We start from the raw sequence: 24084 nt of genomic DNA, 5'->3' as shown, positions 1-24084 counted from the left end.
TGCGCAAAAACTTGCTGCCGGTCTACACTGGCCGCGTGTTCTGGCGCAAGTAAACTGACGTTCTAATGTATGAAATCAGAGCTTCTTGCACCAGAACTCTGATGCTCCCACTCAGGAATAAGCCCTTTTGCGCAACTGTTCTTGCGCAAGAGGCCAGTGTAGACAGGCAACATGAATTTCTTGCACAAGAAAGCCCTATGGTTAAAATGGCCAGCAGAACTTTCTTGCGCAAGAGAGCGTCTACTCTGGCATGGATGCTCTTGCGCAAAAGCACATCTCTTGCACAAAAGCACATGGCAGTGTAGACGCTCTCTTCTGGAAGAGTTTTTGCACAAGAACTCTTCCGCAAAAGAGTTCTTGCGCAAGAAGCTGACAGTGTAAATGTAGCCCTAGTGTGGTTACTCAGCAATGCAAGTGGTACCTAGACCACAGCAACGGTTAAGACCAAGAGACCTCTACAGCATGGACTGGGAGCCACTTGGCTTTTAGCTCAGAGGGTAGAGGCTCTGGTACTCCGCTTCAGAGGTCCCAGGTTCAAATCTGCTTGGTGGTGGTTACAAGTGGGGGCTCGTCTGGGATCTCAACTGGGTCTCTGAAGCTCGGGATGTACTTCCTCACCTAGGGGAAGTATATAACCCATACATCTGGGCTATGTCTACACTGGCGGCTTCTTGCACAAGAAAATCTTGTGCAAGAAAATCCACACTGCCATGTGGGAGATGTGCTTTTCCGCAAGAGCATCCATGGCAGTGTGGACACTCTCTTGTGCAAGAAAGCTATGATGGCCATTTTAGCCGTAGGGCTTTCTTGTGCAAGAAATCCCTGCCGAGTGTCCACACTGCCCTCTTGTGCAAGAGCTCCTGTGCAACAGGGTTTACACCTGTTAAAAAAGAGCGCAGCTCTTGCGCAAGAAGCCCTCTCTTACCACGCCGTACTGTAAATTTTCTTGCTCAAGAGCAGGCAGGCAGTGTGGACGCTCTGCGGATTCTTGTGCAAGAATGGCCGTACTTGCGCAAAAAGCCGCGAGTGTAGACGTAGCCCTATTGTGGTTACTGAGCAATGGAAGTGGTACCTAGACCACAGCAACAGTTAAGACCAAGAGATCTCTACAGCATGGGCTAGGAGCCAGCTGGCTTTTAGCTCAGAGAGTAGAGGCTCCTATACTCCACTTCAGAGGTCCCAGGTTCAAATTCACCTGGTGGTGGTTACATACACTTGCAGAGTTTTTGTGCCGTCAGTTTTATCAGTGATAGGGAACCTGTAAAAGTCAAGCCCTGGTTTGCGTTCTCACTTATTTCCACAGGCATCAGATCATGTTCACACTTCCAGTACTTCTGTCACCAGTAAGAACAGTTATCCCACTGATCTGCTCTCTCCATTCTGAGGACAGGTCTTATGGGACGGGTCAGTGCACAGGCGACTCACAGGGAATGCGTGCATGTGCACAGGGCTCAGCATTGCTCCAAGCTGAGGATTGTGTGCTCTGTGGAGCAGCCATTAGCATGTGGCTTGATGAAAAGTGAGCACTTGCCAAGAAAACAGGAAGGGGAGTTTCACAGTTTTTACAGAGGTAGGGGTAGATGTCTGTTTATCTGGCATCAGAGCAATAGAGCTGGTCAGAGTGGTCACCTAGGCACTAGGAATATTAGAATGTGTTTATTCAGGTGTAATTGCAGAAAATTCCAGCAGTTAGACATGTGCGGAGGGGGATGGGGGAATGGCTGGGAGGGGGCAGCAGAGGGGAACAGGCTGCTGAAGCGCCACAGTGAGTTGGGGAGGGCGGCTCTGCTGCCATCCCATGCCAAACCATCCCTCAATAATCCCCCAGCTCCCATTGATCAGGGGAGGGTAGAGGCTGAGCAGGAGCAGGGATTGGGCCAGGGAAGGGTTCAGACAAGCAGCCCCTGTCTGCGGGGGAGGGGGAGGGTGTTCCAGGATACAGAGGCAGCAGGGAGGTGGGAAATGTGAGTGGTCCACTCGACTACCCGATAAGCCTCAGATTATTGGGTAGTTGACTACTCAGTTAGTTGCTAACATCTCTAGTAGCTACTGAATGACTTTGCCTATGCTCCAAAAAGGTTGTTTGTTTAGGTATGTCTGGCTCAGCAGGGAGCTTAAAGATAACCTGTATGAGTCCTTGGAGCTTCCTCTGCTATTCGGCCCTGGCCACATGTAGACTTGGCTTGCTTTAGGTCCTGTTAATGGGCAAGAACAATAGTAGAGCGTGGCAGCCTTACATGATCTGAGTAAGCACTGTTCTCCACATATAAAATTGACAGAGGAGGGGTGAGGGGGGAAGGTTAGTGTCTGTCAGGTAATGACATTAGGGGTGATAATTGGGGAAGCTTTCTTTGTAATGGGTGAGATAATTAGCATCTTTGTTAAGACCCATACGTAACAGCTACGTCTACACTGGCATGCTTTTCCGGAAATGCTTTTAACGGAAAAATTTTCCGTTAAAAGCATTTTGGGAAAAGCGCATCTAGATTGGCCACGGACGCTTTTCCTCAAAAAAGCCCCGATAGCCATTTTCACGATCGGGGCTTTTTTGCGGAAAACAAATCTCTGCTGTCTACACTGGCCCTTTTGCACAAAAGTTTTTTGGAAAAAGACTTTTGCCCGAACGAGAGCAGCGTAGTATTTCCACAAAAGCACTGACAATCTTACATGAGATCGTCAGTGCTTTTGCGGAAATTCAAGCGACCAGTGTAGACAGCTGGCAAGTTTTTCCACAAAAGCAGATGATTTTGCGGAAAAACTTGCCAGTCTAGACACAGCCAAAGTGTCAAATTTAAGAATGAATGATAGTTCTGAGGCTTCTCTTTGAAGTCTGGAGTTAAAATCTCTTTGAAGCAATATGCATGTTTTAAGATCATTGAGAGAATGGTAAGTCTGGTTAAAATAGCAAGCAAGAGATCCTGATGTCTGTTTTATGTGCATTGATTCTTTGGCGAAGTGTCTGAGAAGTTTGTCCAATATACATAGCAGATGGACACTTTAGGCACACGATGGCATAAATTATATTTCTGGATGAACAGGAATATGTGTTTTTGATCTTGTAACTGACAGACACTAACCTTCCCCCCTCAGCCCTCTTCCGTTCTTAAATTTGATTTGTCAATTTTATATGTGTTCACTTTTTTTTGTATTGTATCACTTTGGTATATATGGTCATGCCAATTTTCTTCCATATATTGATCTGAGGAAGTGGGTCTGGCCCATGAAAGCTCGTCACCTAATAAACCATCTTGTTAGTCTTTAAAGTGCTTCATAGTCCTGACTTTTGTTTCAGCTACACCAGACTAACACGGCTGCATCTCTGTCACTGTTCTCCACAGTCCTTTATTGCATGAGAGAAGGATGTATCTTCAGTGAAGTGGACTGAGCCAGGCTGCCTGCCCGCCAGCTTCTAAAATATTTTCCTTGCAGAGCCACAGCAGGGGTAGCCCTGGGACTAGCACAAGTTGGGACTGAGCCAGGCTGCCAGCCAGTCCACTAAAAAATTTACTGGCAGAGCCATGGGGTGGGGATGGGAGATATCTGCATGTAGCCAATAGAATTAATCGATAAGCATCCACTTATCAGTTAATCCTTTAACCAGCTACACTATTACAACCCCACTAAATAGCACTGGCAGAACCGTATACATTTTGGCTACATCTAGACTGGCATGATTTTGCGGAAATACTTTTAACGGAAAAGTTTTTCTGTTAAAAGTATTTCCGCAAAAGAGCGTCTAGATTGGCAAGTGCCTTTGCGCAAAAGCATCCGTGCCAGTGTAGACGCTGTCTTGCACAAGAAAGCTCCGATGGCCATTTTAGCCATCAGGCTTTCTTGCACAAGAAATTAACGTTCCTGTCTATACTGGCCCTCTTGCGCAAGTATTCTTGCGCAAGAGGGCTTATGCCTGAACAGGAGCATCAAAGTATTTGTGCAAGAAGCACTGATTTTGTACATTGCAAAGTCAGTGTTCTTGCACAAATTCTCGCGGCCAGTGTAGACAGGCAGCAAGTTTTTGCGCAAAAATCTTGCCAGTCTAGACGCACCCATTGAGCAGGGTGGGAATAACACAGTGTAGCAGGAGGGCCCCAAGGATCTACATTCATTTCAATAAATAAAAGTGACAGAGAAGACTGAGGCACCCATTCTTCATTAAACTTGAGCGACTGTTTAGGAAACATTGTAGTTTATACTCTTACTTGTCAGCTGCCCCTGATCTCGCCGACATGGAATCAGTTCTGCTTCAGCATCTAGAGCTTACGCTTTTGAAAGACAGCTGTGCTGATTGTTTCAAATATGCCGGCTTGCTCCCTTTTGAATGTTAGGAAAAGTATCTAACTTTGGTTTTCCCTTTTGATTGCATTAAATACAAACTGGTCTTTTGTTGTTGTTGTTTGTTTGTTTTGTAGTCATAATGGTCTGATTTCCTTCATAGTGTCCATAATCTTTTTAAGAAGGAGACTAGACTGCTTTTGTATTATTTCAAATCATTCTTTTAGAATCTTGGTATTTTTTTAAACATATTAATTTAAAATGTATTTGTTTTAAATTAAGCTTTTTTTTGTTGGGGGAATTAATGCTATAAGGTCTTAAATATCATAATAATGATGCCACATACTGTTTTTTTCTTTTAATAGAAAGTGTTCCTTTAAGCCTCTTATTCCCAAGGGTACAGAACTTAATTTGGTGCTTCTGCTAGAAGGTTATTTTTATATAATTGTTCTGATCACTCATATAAAATATCAGGTAACAAAATGAGAATGTGGCACTGTATTTAGTGAAATTCACTTAAATATTTACATTTTTACAAAGGGTTAAATACCCAGTACAAAATATTGCTTTATTATAGAAATACCTTATCCACAAGGTGGATACACTTTACTGTTCATAAAAGTTTAGTATGATTCATCAAGAACTGCACCCCTCCAGTTTTGAAGAATAAACTGAATGACAGTTTGCATTGTGGACAGAAGGATGCAAGTCAGGGTACACTCCTGGAGACTCAATCATGCAAAACACAAAATATCACAGAGTAGGGTCCCAGTCCTTTAGTCCCAAGTCCAGTGAAAGTCCCTCACAGTGTCTCTCATCTTTAACACTACTATGTAGCCTTCCCAGCTTCTTTTGGCCCTAATGCCCCAACCCATCCAGGGACTTAAGTACATGCTTAACTTAATAGTCTCACTAAAACCAATTTGATTAGACGTGTATTTAAAGGGTTTTACTGAACTAAAGTCTATAGTGCCCTTCCTGAATAGAGATGCTTAAGCATGTGCCTAACTTTAAGCACAATTTAAAGTTTCATTGTAGTTAATTGGATTTAAGCATGTATTTTAAAGCTAAGCCCATGCTCAAGAGAGGAGGACTTAAATATGTGCCAGTGTGTTTTCATGCCCACATGAGGATCAGTTGAGCAAATCCAAGAAGACATATTTTTTTGCAGTTGCAGGGAAGCGCTCATCTGTGGACCTCCTTACTTTATCCTCTTTGTTTTATTTTGGTTATGAGATAGATGTGTTATAATTACCAATACCAGCATGGTGCACATTTCTTTGACTCACCTGAATTCGGTTTCATTTCTGTTCTGAATGGGTAAAACAAACTATTAAGCTTTATAGAATGTATGTCTATAACTATTTTGAGAAGCATAATTCTATATTGTAGAAGTTATCTAATCTGACATTGTGTTGTATGTTTTATTAATTTTATTTTCTTATTTCACCTGTCTTTGAGGGTAGCTATAGGTAGTGTTTCTGCTCCCATCTTAGGAAAAGTGTATTTATTACTGGCTTCTGTTTTCCAGGGATATGAAATTAGAAATAGGACGCCAGTGCCATTCTACTGGAGGAGTGTATTTAAAAGAGATAATTGGTCTTGAAGGTGTGGAACTAGGGGCTGATGGGAAGGTAAGAATGCTAGCTTATTAGATCTAATTTTATTATGAAAATGTAAAGTAACCAAAGCCAAGTGCAAATTACGTGTTGCATTGTAATCTAAATAATGTAAGAGAGTAGGTTACAATGCAGTACATTCTAAATTATTATAAAACAAATAGAAAAAAAAGTGTACAAGCTGTCAGTGCAAACCCATTAGGTTTTTTCCCCCGAAGAGTCATTTTCTGATCATAATTAGGGCTAAAAATGATTAGCAAATCCAACAGCACTGCTCTGTCCTCGTCAGATCATACTGACGGGTGCTAGAAAATCATGTGTCCGGTGGTATTACAGACAAACAGTATTATAGCTTCCTTTTTAATCTTAGTTAATCTTGAACATAATATATGACAGTTACAGAACTTATGTGCTGTGTGAATTCCTCAAAAATCCATCAATACTTGCTTGAATACAAAAATTAATTCTAAAACTTTATGGATTTTTAAGCACAGAAAATATGACTCATGTTTTTGTGCTGAAAACTTGATTCAACTAGTGGTATTCAGATGAGCAGTAATAGAAACAATACCCTGCTATTTGTTTCGAAAGAGGAATGTAGTCTAGATGCACCCACACTGAACTGCTTAAACAATTGGCAGACCAAAAATAATTTGGTGAAATTATTCCATGATTCATTTTCAGGGTTCGACAAATTATGGAAAACTCTACTCGCCAGACAAAAAAGGGACTTGCCACCCTCACCCCAAAAAAGTGGTTTTTTAATGGCATAAATTCCTAATAAGAATAATAACAGTAATTACTAATACGTTCTTAATAAATATCACCCAAGTTATTAATAAATATCTTATAAACCTCTATCTTTTCCCTCTGCTGCCATGTCTCCTCCCCTTGCTCCATCAGCTCCCCTGGTGCCTGCTGCCTCCCAACCCCTCACTCTCCTCTGCTGTCCTGACTCCTGCCCTTCTCACTGCCCTCAGCCCTCCTGAGACCTGCCCCCCTCCGCCAGCCCTTCTCTGCCCCCTGTGCCCACTCCTCCAGTAGCCCCACTCTGATCATGTGAGCTACCCCTCCTCATCCCCTCTCCTAACACCTCCCTCTACACACCTGCCCTGCCTCTCTCCTCTGGTGCTGGTTCATCCCCTTCAGGTGCCTGCCCTTCTGCTTTACCCCCAAAATCTCCTGGCACCTGCACCCTCCTGGTGCCTCCCCCTTCCCTCACTGCCCCTGCCCCCTTTGCCCTCTTTTTCCCTGATGCCCACCCCCTCACCACTCTCTGCCCCCATTGCCCTCATGACCCTGTGCCCTCACACATGCATTGCTCCATTTCCACCTTCCTCATGCCCACCCCTTCTTTCAAACCTTCTCCCAGCACCTTCCCATCCCCCCTCTAGATGCCAGTGCCCTTACCCTCTCCTCTCCCAGCATCACCCTGTTCCCCCCTCCCACTGACACCTCCCCTCCTGCCCTTTTCCTCATTGTCTCCACTTGGCCCCCTGGGATTTGTGTCTCCTGCACCGCTGTCCCTTGGTGCCTTCCCCTTTCTTCTTCTTCTTCTTCTTCTTCTTCTTCTCCTCCTCCTCCTCCTCCTCCTCCTCCCCTACCCTCCCCTCAGCACAAGCCCCTTCCCCATATTTTTCCTCTCCCCACAGCCCAGCCCAGCCCCTCCCCCTCCCCCAGGGACAGCTCTAGGTTTCTTGCTGCCCCAAGCAAAACATTTTAGCCCCCCCCTTTTTTTGTTTTCTTTTATATGTTTGCATTTTGCAATGGTGTTTGTTTGTTTGTTTGTTTGTTTGTTTGTTTTCGTTTTTGTCCCAGCATTTTAGCCCTATAAATAGCAAATAGCATTTTCATTCATTTTTTTTCCATAAAGGCAAAGGCGCTTCAAGTGAACTCCCCCTTTTACTCGCTGCTGGGTCACAGCAGCCTTTTCCCTGCCTTGTCCAGCCCCTCCCTATGGAAAGCACCCCTCACTCCCAACCCACAGGGGACACAGGGTGCAGGGACAGCACAGAGCCAGAGGGGTGCAGGGAACAGTGTGGGGGGGGGGGGACAGGGGTGGCACAGGGAACAGGAGGCCCAGAGCCAGAGGGACTCAGGGATCGGGGGGGGGGGAGGGGAGGAGCAGTGTGCAGGGTGCGGTGGAGGCACGGGGAATGGGAGGGGCACAGGGATCGGGGTCAAGGGGCAGTGCAGGGAACGAGGAGCACAGAGCTTGGGGGGCAGGTATCGGGGGGAGCAGGGTGTGGGGTGCAAGGGTGGCGCAGAGCCAGAGGGAGAGCAGGGGATCCGGGGTGGAGGGGCAGCATGGGGAATGGGTGGCGGGAGCCAGATGGGGCATGGGGTGGGCACAATGAGCCAGGCGATTGGCCGGGAGCGGTCTCTCACCGTCGAGGAGGCTGGGGCCATGGCAAGACTGGAGCCAGCGGGGCGGGGCCTGGCTGCGCCGCACGCCGCAGCCAGCTGCCGGGGACACGTGGCCAGAGCCAAGCTGCCGCGGCCCTTTAAAATTGTCTGCCGGCGCCCCGCCTCCTTGTGCCGCAGCTGCACGCGGGTAGCCCGGCATTGAGAATTGCCGTAGTTCCCCCTCCCCAGCAGCGCTCTGCTCCTCCGCTGACCAGCGGATTGGATGGGGCCGTGCCGCCCAAAGTGCGGGCTTCGACCAGCCTGTTACAGCGGCCCACCGGGCCAGTCCGCCCCTGCACTCGCCAGCTGGCAAAATCTACTCGCCGTGAGCGAGCGGGCAAGTGTATTTGTCGAGCCCTGTTAATTTTTAACAACAAATACATTTGCTGATTCATGCAAATCCTCAGATATCCTCTTTATATCCTCAGATATCTGCATCCATGGACCGTTTTTGTGGATTGAATGCTGATACAAATTTTGAATCCATGCAGGGTAATATGCCAGTGTTCTCTGTAAGCTGTGTGTCTGTGTGGCCACTCAGGGAAGAATTCAAATGCCTTCCAGATGATTAGCACAGTGCCCACAGCTAAGTTTTGGGTTTATATTTGTGGTGCACGTTCACACTTATTTCGGTGCACATTAAAATATTCCACAAATGCATGGAAAAAATCCACACATGGATGCAAAGGATTAAAGGGAACATTGCACTATTCATTTCGGAAAACAATACCTGCTTCCTGTTAAATGCATAAGTAGATTTTTTTTTAAAAGGAAATTAATTGAATAAATTATACACTGCCAGGGGTGGCCCTAGACTAGCTGCCAACAACTGGCGCCTTAGGCGAGCCATGCAATCGGTGCCCCCACCTCCAAACACCTCAATGATATTGTGCCATTTGGCGCCCCACTTAACTTGGTGCCCTAGGTGACTGCTTAGTTCACCTATATGAAACAGCTGATACTACTTGTCAAGCAGATTCACTCTGGTCCCAGCTGAGCTGCAGAACTGTAATATGGGAATGCTGTTTCAGTAAAGAAATTGTGGAAATCTGCTAGAACTTTCCTAGGAGGAGATAAATGCAAGTGAGGCCTTTTCCAAAACCTACTGAGGTCAATAGGAATCTGTCAGTTGACCTCAGTGGACTTTGAATTAGGCCCTTCATAAATATTTGGGAAATACAACATATCTGCATTTTTACAAAGAGCATAACATGTATTCAGCATGGATGAACTGATCATACTGAAAGAAGAACAAGTGGCTTGTGTATTAATCTGTGATTATCTCAACTATAAGAATTGAATTTGATAGTAAATGCCAGCCACACTGCATGGCATTCCCAGTTTCAAATCTGGTCACATGAGTTCGATCCTACTAAGGTTGTGTTGTGTGGTTAACTGTATGCCTATTCTGGCTCTTTCTGTCTAGAGTGTTTCTTACACACAGTTTCTATTTCCAACCAATGCCTTGGGAACACGGAGAAATACAATTGACTCCACCTCCTCCTTCTCCCAATTTCGCAATGCAAGCCATCGTAGCCTTTCCTTGGCAAGAGCTAACAGCACCCAGGGCAGCATTGACACAGGTAACTTAGTGGGAGTTATTTATTTTCATATTCCTCCTCATACTTGCTATTGGATTTTTTTTCACAAGATTGTTTGCTGGGGAGAATCTTTTCTAATGAAGCAAAGTTCAGTCTCCAAACATGGTAGCAGGTGATATAGTTTACGGGGAAATCTTTTTTTACTGGCCCAAACTTCGCTTAGCCAAATTGGTTTAAAGTTCATAGAACCTCAAAAGAACAATATTGCCGTAGCTTGTAGCCTATTACCATCTTCTTAGCCATCACTCTCACTTAATGTGACTGTCTGTGGTTGTCTTATTTTCATCATACACAAGAGCCAACTTGGTCTCTCCTGCTAAATGATTGTGGAGAAAACAGATATTACTATCCAAGTCACAGATGTAAAAATCTTTCTTATGATTTTTACATTACTGATCATGAAGGTTGCATTTTCAATATCAGAATAAACAAGGCCTTTTTCTCCCTCTCCCTAAAAGTAGTAGCTAAGTACTATAGGTTTAGGATATCTTTACATTTTACTTGAAGAAACTGAAAATGTCTATATAAATAGAAGGAAAATGAAGCTATATCATATTCACTTGCTGATTAAAAAATTTGACATTTTTTCGCATGTCCTTGATCATAAGAACATCGAATGGCCATACTGAGACAGACCAAAGGTCCATCTAGCCCAGTCACCCATCTGCCGACAGTGGTCAATGCCAGATGCCCCAGAGGGAGGGATCACAACAGGTAATCCTCAGTGATCCCTCCCGTGTCACCTATCTCCAGAGAAACAGAGGCTAGGGACACCATTCTTACCCATAGCTAATAGCTATCCATGGACCTAACCTCCATGAATCTGTCTAGCTCTTTTTTGAACCCTGTTGAAGTTCTAGCCTTCACCACATTCTCTGGCAAGGAGTTCCACAGGTTGACTGTGCACTGAGTGAAGAAAAACTTCCTTTTGTTTGTTTTAAACCTGGTGCCTATTAATTTCATTTGGTGACCCCTAGTTCTTATATTGTGGGAATAAGTAAAAAACTTTTCCTTATTCACCTTTTCCACACCAGTCATTATTTTATAGATCTCTGATCAGATTTTGCCTCATGTGCCTTTCATTTAAATATGGAGAGGGGTGTAAACTGTAATGCAAAAACAACGTTTAGATGGCAAACTTATGACCCATGGTTATACTTTGCAAATTAACAAAGAGCTGTGAATTCAAAACTTGGAGAATGACAGATTATACTCATAGATACTGGAGTCAACAGATTTTCGCAAACGAGATTGTCATTGAAGCTTGGAGACTTCACACGCACAATGTTTTTAATTTATCACAGGGTTTATCACACACCTATTGAAGGCACACATCTGTATATATAAAGGGAATGGTAAGCAAAAGAGTTTAAGATTTTCAAAGGCTAGGAGAAACGGACACTGAGCTACCATTCAATTTCAACAGGATTCTTCTTCTGAGGTTCCTTCAGAAGTGCCAAACATAGGTCATTTTGTCATTGACTGTGAACTTGCTTTTTGCATAACATTTCTTGATGCAGTTAATTGTTCAATTACTTTTTTTTAAATGTCTTTTTCATAGGCAGTGACCTGGGAGACTATATTGACTATGACCCAAATCTTTTAGATGATCCTCAGTGGCCGTGTGGCAAGCACAAGAGGGTTTTAATATTCCCTTCATATATGGTGAGTAACACTTGATAATAGGGTAGTTAGTAGATGCATTCTGGTCATATGTGTAAGGACTTTGAAATCTCATTTGGTCCTGCTTAAAACCATCACAAACTGTTTATATCTCCTAATAGCAGCAATTTAGAACCCCTTGTTTTAAATGACGAGAGACATGTAAAAGTAGGTCAGTGTGGGTGTTATAAAAGTAAAAGCTTTTATTACTGCTTAATTCATGGGCATTTTAGATGAAAGTCTTGTTGGTTAATAATGCATTTATTCTATTCCCTCTTCCACTGTGTGTTACTTTCATTTCCTCTCCTTGAGACTTATTTCTCATGTAGATGTGATATCTGTTGTTGTTAGTTTTGTATGATGCGACACATACAGCAATGTGGTTTTTTATGCCTGTCATCACTCGGACAGAACTCTGGCCTCCAACAGGTTGTTTACATTCTTTGAAGGTGTTTTATAGACTGCTGTCTGTTTTGGCATGGGTTGCTTTTGTAATCTCAGACCTAGAAGGAAAGTCCCGTCACTAGTATAAGCCATGTATTTTTCATGATGTCCAAAGCTGTAACAATTCAGGCTCATAATTCTGCCCATCTCAGTATTTTATAGGAGAAGAATGATGTTTCTGCAGCCTTCCATTTATTTTCAAATTGCATCAAGTTTGCATTATCCTTCCTAGAATTTGGTACACATCTTTTGGTCCGGGGGTGGAGGGCAGAAGTAGTCTTGCAAGGAGCATTTCATAAGAGCATTTGTGCACATGCACAGTGAATCCAAAGAAGGTGAGAAAATAGGGGATAAAAGGGAGAACCCACCCCCTCTAAAAGTCTTGTTTACATTTATAACTGTATATACAGATGGATCTATATGGTTTAAAATTTTGGAAAAATTGGTACATAGCAGAAAGCAAATGATTCAACAGATCTTGTTGATACTAGTATAAGAGCAGCTAAACCTATCCTGCATACATTTTCTTTTATTCCCCTATCAGTCTTCATTTGATAGACAGGATACAAGTGTTCTCTTTCCAACCATTATTTCTTCAAACTACAGTAACATGTTGTGTGCTCCAATCAGAAGTAAATTCTGCTCCTCAGTGCCAGAAGTTTTCTAGTTATTGCATAGAATAATTTGATTTAATTCTGCTGATCTTTTTGGTGATACACCTGTCTCTTTAAGGGACACACATAAAATCTCTTCTGCTTTACTTCCTGCTAATTTCATTCTAGGAGCTTTAGAGGTATTTTGGCTTGCACCTCGTGTCTGGGGAAAATACTCTTTTGAGATTGTTAATGCCCCCTATCGTCCTTCAGGAAAACAAGTTTCTCTCAACCAAAAGATCATTAAGCCATTGCTCAAGAAATCTTCCATGGAAACTGACTAGCCAAGTCATTTCTTTGTCTCTAACTTTCCCCATATGGATAAGGATATTGGGAAGTCTGGAGCAAGGCAGCTTTTGTTTGACCTAGAATCCTCTGACTTATTTTTTCTTGATCTCTTTTCAGTCTGGCTTTGTCACAGATATAGCAGGGAGGATGCTTTAATTTCCTTTGCGGTTGAATTTTGTCTAGCAATGGACAGAGATCAGATGTTGATTCTTAGTCTTTCTGACTTGTTATACATCTTCACTTGTGCTGGCCACAAGATTTTGCTGTACACCTGTGGGCTTGAGTTAGGACAGATGGCATTAGCTGGGTTTTTTCAGTCTTCTATAGAGATTACAGATTTTAAGGCCAGAAGGGAGGAGTAGATCATCTAGTCCAAGGGCAGGCAAAATACAGCCCATAGGCTGGTGTCAGGACCCTTTGGCAGCCCAGCGGAACCCTTTGGCAGTCTCCCTTCCTGCCTCAGCCCCACAAGCTGCTCAAAGCAAGCTGCATCCCTTAGGGAAACAGGGTCTCTGTGCTCTGCCCCAGCTCTGAGCACCTTCCTTGCAGCCTCTCATTGGCTGGAAACTAGCCAGTGGGCACTGCAAGGGTAGTGCTTGTGAGCACATGCAGCATGCAGAGATCCAGTGCCTCCCTCCCCTAAGGGGCACACTGCACAGAGACACACATGCTGGCCCCAGCACCCGGCTGCTTTGAGCGTTGTGTGGGGCCACGTCAGGAAGCATGCCCAAGGGGTCCTGCTAGGCTACCAGCTGGGAGCCTCCTATGGTAAGTAGTTCTGGGCCAGAGCCTGCAGCTGGCACATTACCCCCTCCTGCATCCCAATCCCTAACCTGGGCTCCCTTCTGCACCCAAACCATCCCAGGCCCTGCACCTCTGCCATTAATATTGTAGAAAAGTGCTGTCCTTGCCAAATTCTTGAAGTGGCTCCTCCATCAAAAATTATTGAACAGACCATAGAATTTTACTCCATTATCCTTATATGGAGCCCAATAACTTGTGTTAGGCTAAAACAGATCTTCCTGAAAAGCATCCAGTTTTAATTTGAAGACATCAAGAGATAGAGAATCCATGGCTTCCCTTGGTAATTTGTTCCAGTGAATAATCATCCTCGCTGTTAAAAACCAATGCTTTTTTTCTAATTGAATTGGTCTAGCTTTAACTTCCAGGCACTGGTTCTTACACTTTTCTCCATTAGAGTAAAGAAGCATTTAATCACCAGTATTTTCTAGCTGTGAAGGTACCAAAATATCTATCCGTCATAATCAAGTCACTTGCCAATCTTTTTATTCATAAGCTAAACAGCAAAGGGTGATATTGGTCAGAGTTCTGCAAGTATTCTGACATCTGCTGCTCAGCATTTGTGAAGCCACTGCGTGAAATAAGGAAACAGTCTGGCTATAATATAGCATGCAGCTGATATGCAGCTCTTAGTCTCTTCAAGAAACCAAGAATGAGCAGTGTTTTATCTCACAGTGCTTGGCAGAAATATAGACTTAATGAGGCTGAAGCCCATTTCAGACAAGAAAGAGGTGATGCCAAGTGATGCATGTACAATTATTTTTAGAGGGAATTCACCTAATTCATGTCCAGGAGGCTCACAAATTCAGTAATGCTAGTACGGCCACCCAAAAGTGTCTTTCAACACAACTCTAGGTGCTGTTGATTGAAACTGTTTACCTAATGACCTTGCCACAATTGTCTGTGCTTTTGTGAATGCCAAATCAATAAGCAGGATTACTGCAGGGCTCTTTGTATGGTGTTAGCACTGAAGACTTTTTAGTTGCAGAGACTTCAGCTCCTTGCTTGGCAGTAGGCACTGAACAATGCGAATCATACCAGTTTTGTGAAGACAGCGTTTGCTTTCTACTCGCAGCTAAGCTTAATTTGTGACATTTATTCTGATATGTAAAGCCTTCCAAATTTGAGACCTGGGTACTAAAGAGACTGACATGGCCTCGCAATACATTGCTGGAGCACTCAGGCAGGATTCCTACCTTTATTTAAAGGTCAGACACCAAGGCATTGTCAGGAGAAAGTTGATTTTTTTTTATTCTCCTCCTGGCATCCCTCTGTCATCTCCTCTTCCCCCACCATTCAAAGGTCTATGTGAGAAACAGGACTGGTGATGAAAAGGGTCTATGTTTATTGGTGTAGTGGTAAAAAAGAAGAGGGTAACTTAGCCTAAAGTAAATGTCAGATTGCCCAAATGAGAAGTGGATAAACTTATTTTTCTCAGGTATCAAAGGGATAGCCGTGTTTGTCTGAATTTACAAAAACAACGAGAAGTCCTGTGGCACCTTATAGACTAACGGATTAATTGGTGCTCATGCTGTTAGTCTATAAGGTGCCACAGGACTTCTCATTATTTTTCTCAGGTTTACCCTCAACTACACTACTTCCTAGGCTCCATACCATAGCCCCTTTCTCCTCTCCTTCCAGCAAGTCAAAAGACTGCTGGAAAAAGAGTACAGGCAGTCCCCGGGTTACATACAAGATAGGGACTCTAGGTTTGTTCTTAAGTTGAATTTGTATGTAAGTCGGAACTGGTACATATTGTAGGGGAAACTCTAGCCAAACATTTCTCCAGAGCTCAGTTTTATTCTCCCACACCTCACTTCCCTCAGTCCTTTATTCTCAAGCTGAGGTGTCTGCTGAGAAAAGCCACTCCGCGTCTCCCTGGTCTGCTGGGGGGAAGCAGCTAGTATGGGGCTGCCTCACCCCATTTGTAAGTAGGGATCTGATGTAAGTCGGATCCATGTAACCCGGGGACTGCCTGTAGAGAGGCTGACTGCACACCAGCTTGATAGGAAGGAAAATGTGATCGTCTCCTCGGGGGCTCCGTATGTCTCTCTTTCTCTCTCTCTTTCTCCCTATGCACTTTATGTAGCTGCTGTTTTCTGCAAACAGCCTGTGCTACACCCCAGATCCTGCTGGCTCTACCCCCTGTTCATGATGGTAGGAGCCAAGGTTCCCACCTTCAGCTGACATTGGAGGGTTCCAAACATCTAAAAGGAACATTGGAATAACATCAGGAGGAACAGCTTTGACCATTACTCACCTTAACCATAGAGGGTGGGTTTTTATTAAAGTGATGTCAGTGACCTTAAACTGCTCTTAAGCTAGGAAACAAGCATTAGAACTCTTAATTCAGAACCAGAGTATTGCAAGCTGATGGCATTTTGCTAGGTGGAATACTGGGCAAAATATATCCTGTTATATGGACCAATTATATTAGAATCCACATTGACATTCAGATTGTGCCATCTTGTAAACACAGCTCAGACTTAAATATCTGTAGCACGGGTCCCTACATGCTTCTGTAACTTTACTCACATGAGCAGCCCCACATAGGTCAATGGGACTACTCAGATGGGCAAAGTTATGCATTCCAAAACCATTCCCAAAACTCTTGTTTTTTGTTACATGCTATTTTATAATGTCATAACAGGATAGCTCCATTTTAGAACAAAACAGCAGAAGTTAACTAATAGTATCTCTGAAGGGTATTCAGCCTGAATTGAGAATGTGCTTCTCTAATTGATGTTGGTTTCATCTTCCTCATAATTTCCTTCTTTGTTCTGGATTTTCAGAACACTGGCTTCGCCCGAGAGAGAGAGAGAGAGTAGCTACTAAAGATGCCAGTGTGATTTCAGAGATGCTGATTTTTCTTTAAAACAGGGCAAAACTGGTGTAATTCCCTCGACTTCATTAAAGTTACTTGTGATTTACATCAGCAGGAGTGGAAGCAGAATCAAGCGCTGTTAGTTTGATTGCATAATTATTTCAAGTTACTTTTGTCCTCAGACATTTCATGGCTACATTTCACCATATGCTGCAGTTAAAGCAAACTACAGCAGGAGCTCTGAGAAATAAACATGCAGTTTTCTGAATGAGCATTAACGTTAACAGACCACTACAAAGTGACCACAGCAGTTGTACACTTACTGTTTCTAGTCCAATCCATTTGCAGTCCTGAACAGAATACAGCATTAATGATTACTTTTCACATAAGTGCAGAAACAGGAAGAGCTGAAGGTGACCCTTGTGTGAGCAGTGGACATTTTGTTCAGTATGTGTTGAGCTCCAGTTTATAATTATAAAGTTTTAGTAGTTGGCAGGCATTTGTCAGAGTTTGTCAGTTGCAATCTTGTAGAATTCTCCCCTCCTGAAGCTCAATTAATAGGGGGAGGGAGGGAGGGAATGTAACGAGATGATCTGAACAAAGTGAAATGTTAAATCTTCATGGCTTCATTAACTTCAAAATATAATTATAGGCTTGTACATTGTTATTTCAGTTCTAGATTTCTGATTTAAACTCTATGGACCATAGTCCTTACTTGAGTAAAACAGTGAAGTTAAGGGAAATTTTGCCCTAGTAAAAAACTGGGATTTGGCTCAAGATATGACAGACTCCTGACCCATTTGTTTTGTTTTCACACTGAAATATGTGGGCTTGGGATTTGATTTTTCTTGGCATGGGGTGTCCTCGAATCCTGTTGAGCCTAATTCTGATCTCTCTTACATTGGCTTTACAAAAGTGTCACCCTTGGTCAGGGCCATCCCGAAGGGGGCGCAGAGTCTAGGGCAACCTTCTCCCCCAGGCTTGCGCTCATCCCCACGCCACCCGTTTCCCTAGCCCTGCCTCTGTTCTGCCTCTGCTCTGCCGCTTTGCCCGCACCACCATGTGACATGTCTCAAAGAGTTATGGGGGGCATGGCACAGTGGCAGCAGGGGTGCCCCAACTCCTCCACTCACCACACGGGCAGTGGGAGCCGGAGCAGTCCAGCAGCCTGCTCCACTCCACCCTCTCCCAGCTGCTGCGTCCTGCTTCACCGCGGGTGGGGCACTCTGCTTCCTGCCGCCAGGGAGAAGCTGAGCACAACGGGCCAGGAGGGCAGTGTGGTGGGGTGGAGCAGGCTGCTGGGCCACTCTGGCTCATGCCACCTGCATGGGCTCTTCTGACTCGTTGGGTAACCATGCGCAAATTACTTTCACTCTCTAATTTTCCCTGCCTGCAAAGTGGGTGTAATATCTACCTCAAATGGCTCTGGGTGACACTTAATTCTTTAAACAGTTTGGGCCTGATCCAAATGTCGGTGGAAGCCCTCCCACTGAGCTCAGATGAGAGATGTTGGACAGTTGCCAGGTAGTATATCATATTTGTGTTTGTTTTCTTTGTAATAAAGGTTCCATATGGAAAATGAACGTGTGTCCCTGGGACATAGCAGATAAGGCTTATAAAGAAAGTCCTGATGAGCATGTGCCCTCCAGCCTGTTCTAAAACTAAGTCTGCACACTGTGTAGAGTCCAAAACTCCTCTCTCTCCTGACTTCATTAACAAAAAGCAGTAAGAAAGCTCAGTTTAGGCTGAAACCTTCTCCCCTGGCTTGGCTGCTTTTAGGATTCCTCTCCCCTCTTTGTAGTGCTCCTCCCACCTGATTTTTATCCAGGCATAGCCATGATCTGCCTGCCTCAGAAAACAGGCAGAATTTACTTAACCCTTTCTGAGCAGGATCAACTCCTAATGAGGTTATGTAAAGGCATAACGAAACTAAGGGGCCAGGAATTGAAGGTAAATGGATTCATGCTAGGGGTTTTAAATTGCGGTTAATCAGCTAATCGAGTAGTTGATGGAATTTCCATCAACTACTCAATTAGTTGATGCGGGGGAGGGGGGGGGTTGGAGGACTGCAGAACTGCAGTGGGATTAGCTCCTGGCCCGAGAGCTAACCACATTGTGGCTCTGCTTTTTAAATGTATTAAGACTAGGCTCTTAATACTTTTAAAAGGCAGAGGGGTAACGACAAGCGGTCAAAGGCTGCACTTCCGGGGTAGGGTGTGGGGTCTGGGATGGAGATTGGGTGCAGGGATTTTGGGATAGGGGACTGGTGTGCAGGAAGAATGTGGGGTCTGCAAGGGAGTTTGGGTGAAGGAGGAGGTTGTGATGTGGGGCAGGGGATTGGGGTGCAGGGTCCAGGAGGGCGTAAGGATGCAGAGAGAATTCTGGCCTGGAGGAGGGGCTCTAAAAGGGGGTGCAGAGTCTGGGAGGCAGTTGGTGAAGGGGAAAAGGGGGTGCAGACTGCAGAGGGTTTGGGTGGTGACCTGGGGTAGGGGAATGGGTGCAGGGTCAGGGAGGGAATATGGGTGCAGGAGAGGATTCTGGCCTGGGGGAGGATGTAGGAGGTGGTGCATGGTCTGGGAGGGAGTTATCACCTTGGAGAAGGGGGGCAAGGGGTACAGAGGATTTGGGTGGTTGCCTGAGGCAGGAAGTTGTGGGGAGAGAGGAGGTAGGGTGCCAGAGGTAGGCTCTGGCTAGGAAACGTTTACCTAGATGGCTTTCAGCTAGCAACCCTGCAGGAAGCTAAGGCAGGCTCTCTGCTGAGGTCTGTTAGCTGGCTGCTCCACGTGAGTCTGCTGTGTGCCTGGAAGGAAGGAAGGAGAGAGGCTTTACATGCTACCCCTGCCCCCAACAAAATTTCTCAGCCCCTATTGTCCAGAAACTGACCAATGGGAGCTGAGAGATTTTGCTGTGGAGCAGATGCAGCGTGCAAAGCCTCCCGCCTCCCACCCCAGCTGTCCAGAATGGAGAGCAGCCCATTGCTTAAAGCACGAGCTGCTCTCTTCCTCAGGGTGCTGGCGAGGCAGCTGCAGGCTGGATCCGGTAGCCTGGTGGGCCAGATCCAGGCTGCTGAGCCTCTTGCCCACCCCTGGACTAGATGATGATAACGGTGTTTTCTCACCTTACAATCTATTAATAATAGAATCGGCACATTCCCAACAGGGCTAGCACATTACACATCTGTCGCTCTTTATGGAAGGTCAGCATAGCAGACCTTCTTAAAGTATACATGAGGCAAGTTTGCAAACTGGCATACAGTTCAGACAGTAACTTTTCAAACAATGATCTGTTTAGTCTCTGTGTATCCCAGAATTAAGCTATGGTATATCTACAAAGGGGCCCAGGGTAGACAGAAAAGTTTTATTTGGATTTTGTCTTTGGATCCTTCTTGTTGGAAATTTGGTTAGAAGCTAAAGCTGTGTGTTGGCCTACAACCTCCTAATAACTTTCCTCATTTGTTGGGCATTCAGAAAAATTAATGATTGGCATAATATGTAACACCTTGGAATGAGTGAGCACATGCTTCTCAAGGTGATTGCATATTTTTCTTGCACTCCTTCTGTCCAGCTGAAGAGACTAATGCCAGCCAAGCAAAATAGCTACCATTACAAATGGACTAATGCCAGCCCATCTGCAAGGGTTTGCACAAGCAATGCATAATCAGCTACTTAGCTTCAGTTATGGAAAATCATTTTCCAAAATACTGCCCTTTTTCAATTTGCATGATGGGGATTTAAGGTAGAATGTTAGGGTTGGGGGGATGAGGGGGTGAGGTTGTCAGACTTGGGGGTTAATTGGAAGATGTCTCAGTGCGCTTTTTCTTGTTTGTTTCCATATCTATACCTTATTCCTCCTTTATGGCTTCTAAAACGAGGCAGAAAGATTACTTCTTGCGCCCTCTCGTTTCTTCTTTAAAAAATGTTATGAGAACAGGAGGGCCTGCATGGCGTTTCCTATGATTATCATGTTGCCCACTATATAAATAACTGATGGGAAATAAAAGAATAGTTACATTTCCCCCACACCACTTGTTAGTTAGTTATTGGAAAATAACCCACATTTATACTCCTCTTGAGCTGGTTTACAAATAAAGTACTGCTGGGCTTAATCTTTTAAATAATCACCATGAGCTGTGAGAACCAAAACAAGTTTACTAATTGTGCCTGCCAGTGGTGCCTACCTGTGGTGCACCCTTTTCCCCTTAGCATTGTCTGAAAAGCAAGTCAAAGATTAATCCATGTTATAACAGGAATTAGATGTTATCAATGGCTTGGCTGGGGAGCCAGATAGGGCATACTACGTGGAATACATAAGTGATATACCCACATGCTTCGGTGGGGTGATCAAGCAGGAGGGCAAGTACCTGTAGCACTCTACTTATAATTTTCTCATAACAGATGCATGCCCGGGATTATGTGTTTGGTACTTTTTTAAGTTTCTGTATTTGACTTTGAGAGCAAAAAGCCTGGCAGATCAGAACCAGTTGTTTGTTGCCCCGTAATTGCATGAACAATGGGAAGTTCCATGGCTCCTTAAAAAATTTGGGCATAAGGTTTCATGGGTTAGATGCATGGGCATTGTTGTGTTTACAGATACCAACTAACACAGCTACCCCTCTGAGACATAAAATTGCATGAATTAGCGTTTCTCTCATTCATGTCCTTTATTCAAGTGAAAACAGTTTTTTAACAAATCAGGAAATCTCTGTATTTTTCCAACATGAATATTTGAGGTTTACTGATTTGTCAGAGGAATTTGGGAAGATCTTAAAGACAGGCAGGCAAGAAAGGCAGTTTTCTAGATAGCAGATAACACCCTAGCATTCCCCTCCATAGTTCTTTTCTGTCACATAGGCTATGTCTACACAGCAGCGTTATTTCAGAATAACTGATGTTATTCCAAAATAACAAAGAGCGTGTCTACACAGCAAGCCTTTATTTCGAAATAATGGAGAGCTGGAGGACTTCTTACTCCGACTTCTGTAATCCTCATTTAATGAGGAGTAAGGGAAGTCAAAGGAAGAGTGACTTCCTGCTGTGTAGACAGTGCCAAAAGCTGAATTAAGCTATTTTGACTTGAGCTATGCAATGGACGTAGCTCAAGTTACGTAGCTTAATTCGACTTTTGCCCTGCTTTGTAGACGTGCCCATAAGGAAAATTTGTCACTACTTAGGCTCCCGGGGAGAGGCATAAGAATCTTGTGCAAAAAGGAGTTTTTGCACAAAAAGGAAACGTCCACACCACTTGTTTTTGCGCAAAAATGGACCGAAAGAGATTATGCAAATGAAGCATGAGAAAATGCTAATCCGTGCTTCGTTTGCATTGTCTCTTTCGGCAAAACTCATAGTGTAGCTATAGCCAGTTAAAGCAGAGCTCCTTTAATAACAAAAAGGAAAGGAGACCTCACTAAAATGAAGCTGGCACAAGGATATTCTTAAAATTGTGCAGATTGATTTAAACATTTATTTTACCTGCTTACTATTGCTCTAAGCTAAGTTATACAACCTCATATTGCATTGAATTCCTTGCCATTTAGGCTCGAGAATGTGTTTATTTAAAGAAATATGGGATGTAGTTATCTATTTACTCAGAAATGTATGAAATAAGGACTTCAAAAGGGTACTTCAAGTGTAAGTTCTGAAAAGGCAAAACAGCTAAGCTTGAAAGACAAATATGCAGTATACTTCTGAATAGAGCCATGCACACAGAGCTCAAGTTCATTAAATCAATTACTGCAATGATTTATGACTTTGCTTTGTCCTAACAAGAACACTTCTTAATTGCACTCAATCCACCCACATATTTGGAACCCATTTTCAACATGTCATTTGAAAAACGATTTTAACATGTATCTTATGATGATGGTGGTTTGTGGTTATTTGCAGTGAGCAGTCGTCATTCTAGATTTTAGTTCACTTCTGACAGAGCACCCAAACTCTGTGTTGCTTACTGAGAGTATTTCCCCACAACTGACCTACAAATCACCATTTGGTGGCTTTTGTTTTTGTGTTGTTTTGGGGTTGTTGTTTTTTTGAGTGATCTGGTAGAGTCTACAATAAGTAACCCATTTCTACTCATTTGTTATAGACTACAGTAATTGACTATGTGAAGCCCTCCGATCTCAAGAAGGACATGAATGAGACCTTCAAGGAGAAGTTCCCTCACATCAAGTTAACCCTCAGTAAAATAAGAAGGTATGGTGCAGAATGAAATGCGTTTTAAGCCTGTCACAGCCTGCAACTGGACTCACATTTTAATGACATCGTTGTTGCCATTGTTACATTAAGTAAATCACAATAATAATTGATTTTCAGAAACAACAACCTTCAAAGGCACAGAATGCTTGTTTTGACTCAGGAGCTGAGTAAATTAGAGAGGGACGTCCGAGAATCTGTTTCTGGGCATAAAATTCTTGCCAGTTACATAAAAATAAGAAGCCCTTACAGCAGGAGTAGGCAATAATTTTACAAGGGGGCACTTACTCTTAACCATTTTATAGATAGCGTTTCTCTTCTGTTCAGTGTTGCAGGGAAGATGTAACATGGAATTGGTGCTTATCTCGCTGTTTCCAACACAGTAGGCTGCAATGATGACTTCATGGTCAGATGCAGCTGAAGGAGCTGCTCATTTAAAAAAGGAAACACTTTCATTTGAACCTTCAAATTGTTGTTATTTTCAAGTCCCCAGAGAGCGTACTTGATGCTTTACAGAAGTAAATAGGGAAGCCATACTGGAGTAGTGTAAAGAGCTTACCAATTAAATTTGACAGGATACAAAATGTGTCAGACAGAAAAGGGCGAAGAAGAGAGGAAAGGGCGGTGATTACAATAATTTGATCACAGCTATTCAGTAAGGCATATGTATCTGAATGGTTCTGCTAAATCATGGTTAGTGAAGGCTTTTTACTTGCTTCTCATCACTGAAACTTCAGAGTCAATTGAGGAATTTGAATTATATTAAATCATAGCAAATAGAACATAGAAGAATACCATCAATGTAAATTGCACCCCCACTATCCACCCCATTCTTGTTTGTTGCTTACAAAAGTCCATCATAGGAAAGTTGTTTTAAAATAAAGTGTCTCTTGCTTCAGTCTGTGAATTCTGGGTCATCTCACATAACATTGCCTCTGTGTTTTCTTTCCTCAGCCTAAAGAGGGAGATGCGCAAACTAGCTCAAGAAGAGTGTGGTTTTGAGGAACCCACTGTGGCCATGGCCTTTGTCTACTTTGAGAAGCTTGCTCTCAAAGGGAAACTAAACAAGCAGAACAGAAAGCTTTGTGCTGGAGCATGCGTTCTTCTAGCAGCCAAAATCGGCAGTGACCTCAGAAAACATGAAGTTAAACATCTTATAGATGTAAGTATCCTCTGACCACTAATGTTTTCCAATGCCGAAGTTCCCAAACTGTGATTCTCAGTGCTGGATAATAACATAGTCTTAGTGGTTCTCAAAACTTAGAGCTGCTAAATTAGATTCAAAGACAACTAAGTCTGTCCTTAATATATTTTGTGCAATTA

General features: G+C 43.6%; 1 protein-coding gene across 3 annotated transcripts in view; it reads left to right on the top strand.

Moving 5' to 3' along the window:
- CABLES1 (Cdk5 and Abl enzyme substrate 1) overlaps positions 1 to 24084 on the top strand; it is a 104320-nt gene that overhangs the window by 72681 nt on the left and 7555 nt on the right. For all 3 annotated transcript variants that reach the window (XM_075920881.2, XM_075920880.2, XM_075920883.2), the window contains 5 exons: positions 5804 to 5906; positions 9724 to 9880; positions 11460 to 11563; positions 22655 to 22761; positions 23716 to 23923. In XM_075920881.2, the coding sequence (XP_075776996.2) occupies positions 5804 to 5906; positions 9724 to 9880; positions 11460 to 11563; positions 22655 to 22761; positions 23716 to 23923 (679 nt within the window). The remainder of the gene's footprint in view (positions 1 to 5803; positions 5907 to 9723; positions 9881 to 11459; positions 11564 to 22654; positions 22762 to 23715; positions 23924 to 24084) is intronic.

This window comes from Pelodiscus sinensis, chromosome 2 (genome assembly GCF_052426305.1).
Source record: "Pelodiscus sinensis isolate ZL-2025 chromosome 2, ASM5242630v1, whole genome shotgun sequence".
Lineage (NCBI taxonomy): Eukaryota > Metazoa > Chordata > Testudines > Trionychidae > Pelodiscus > Pelodiscus sinensis.
This window is presented reverse-complemented; position numbering and strand designations above follow the sequence as displayed.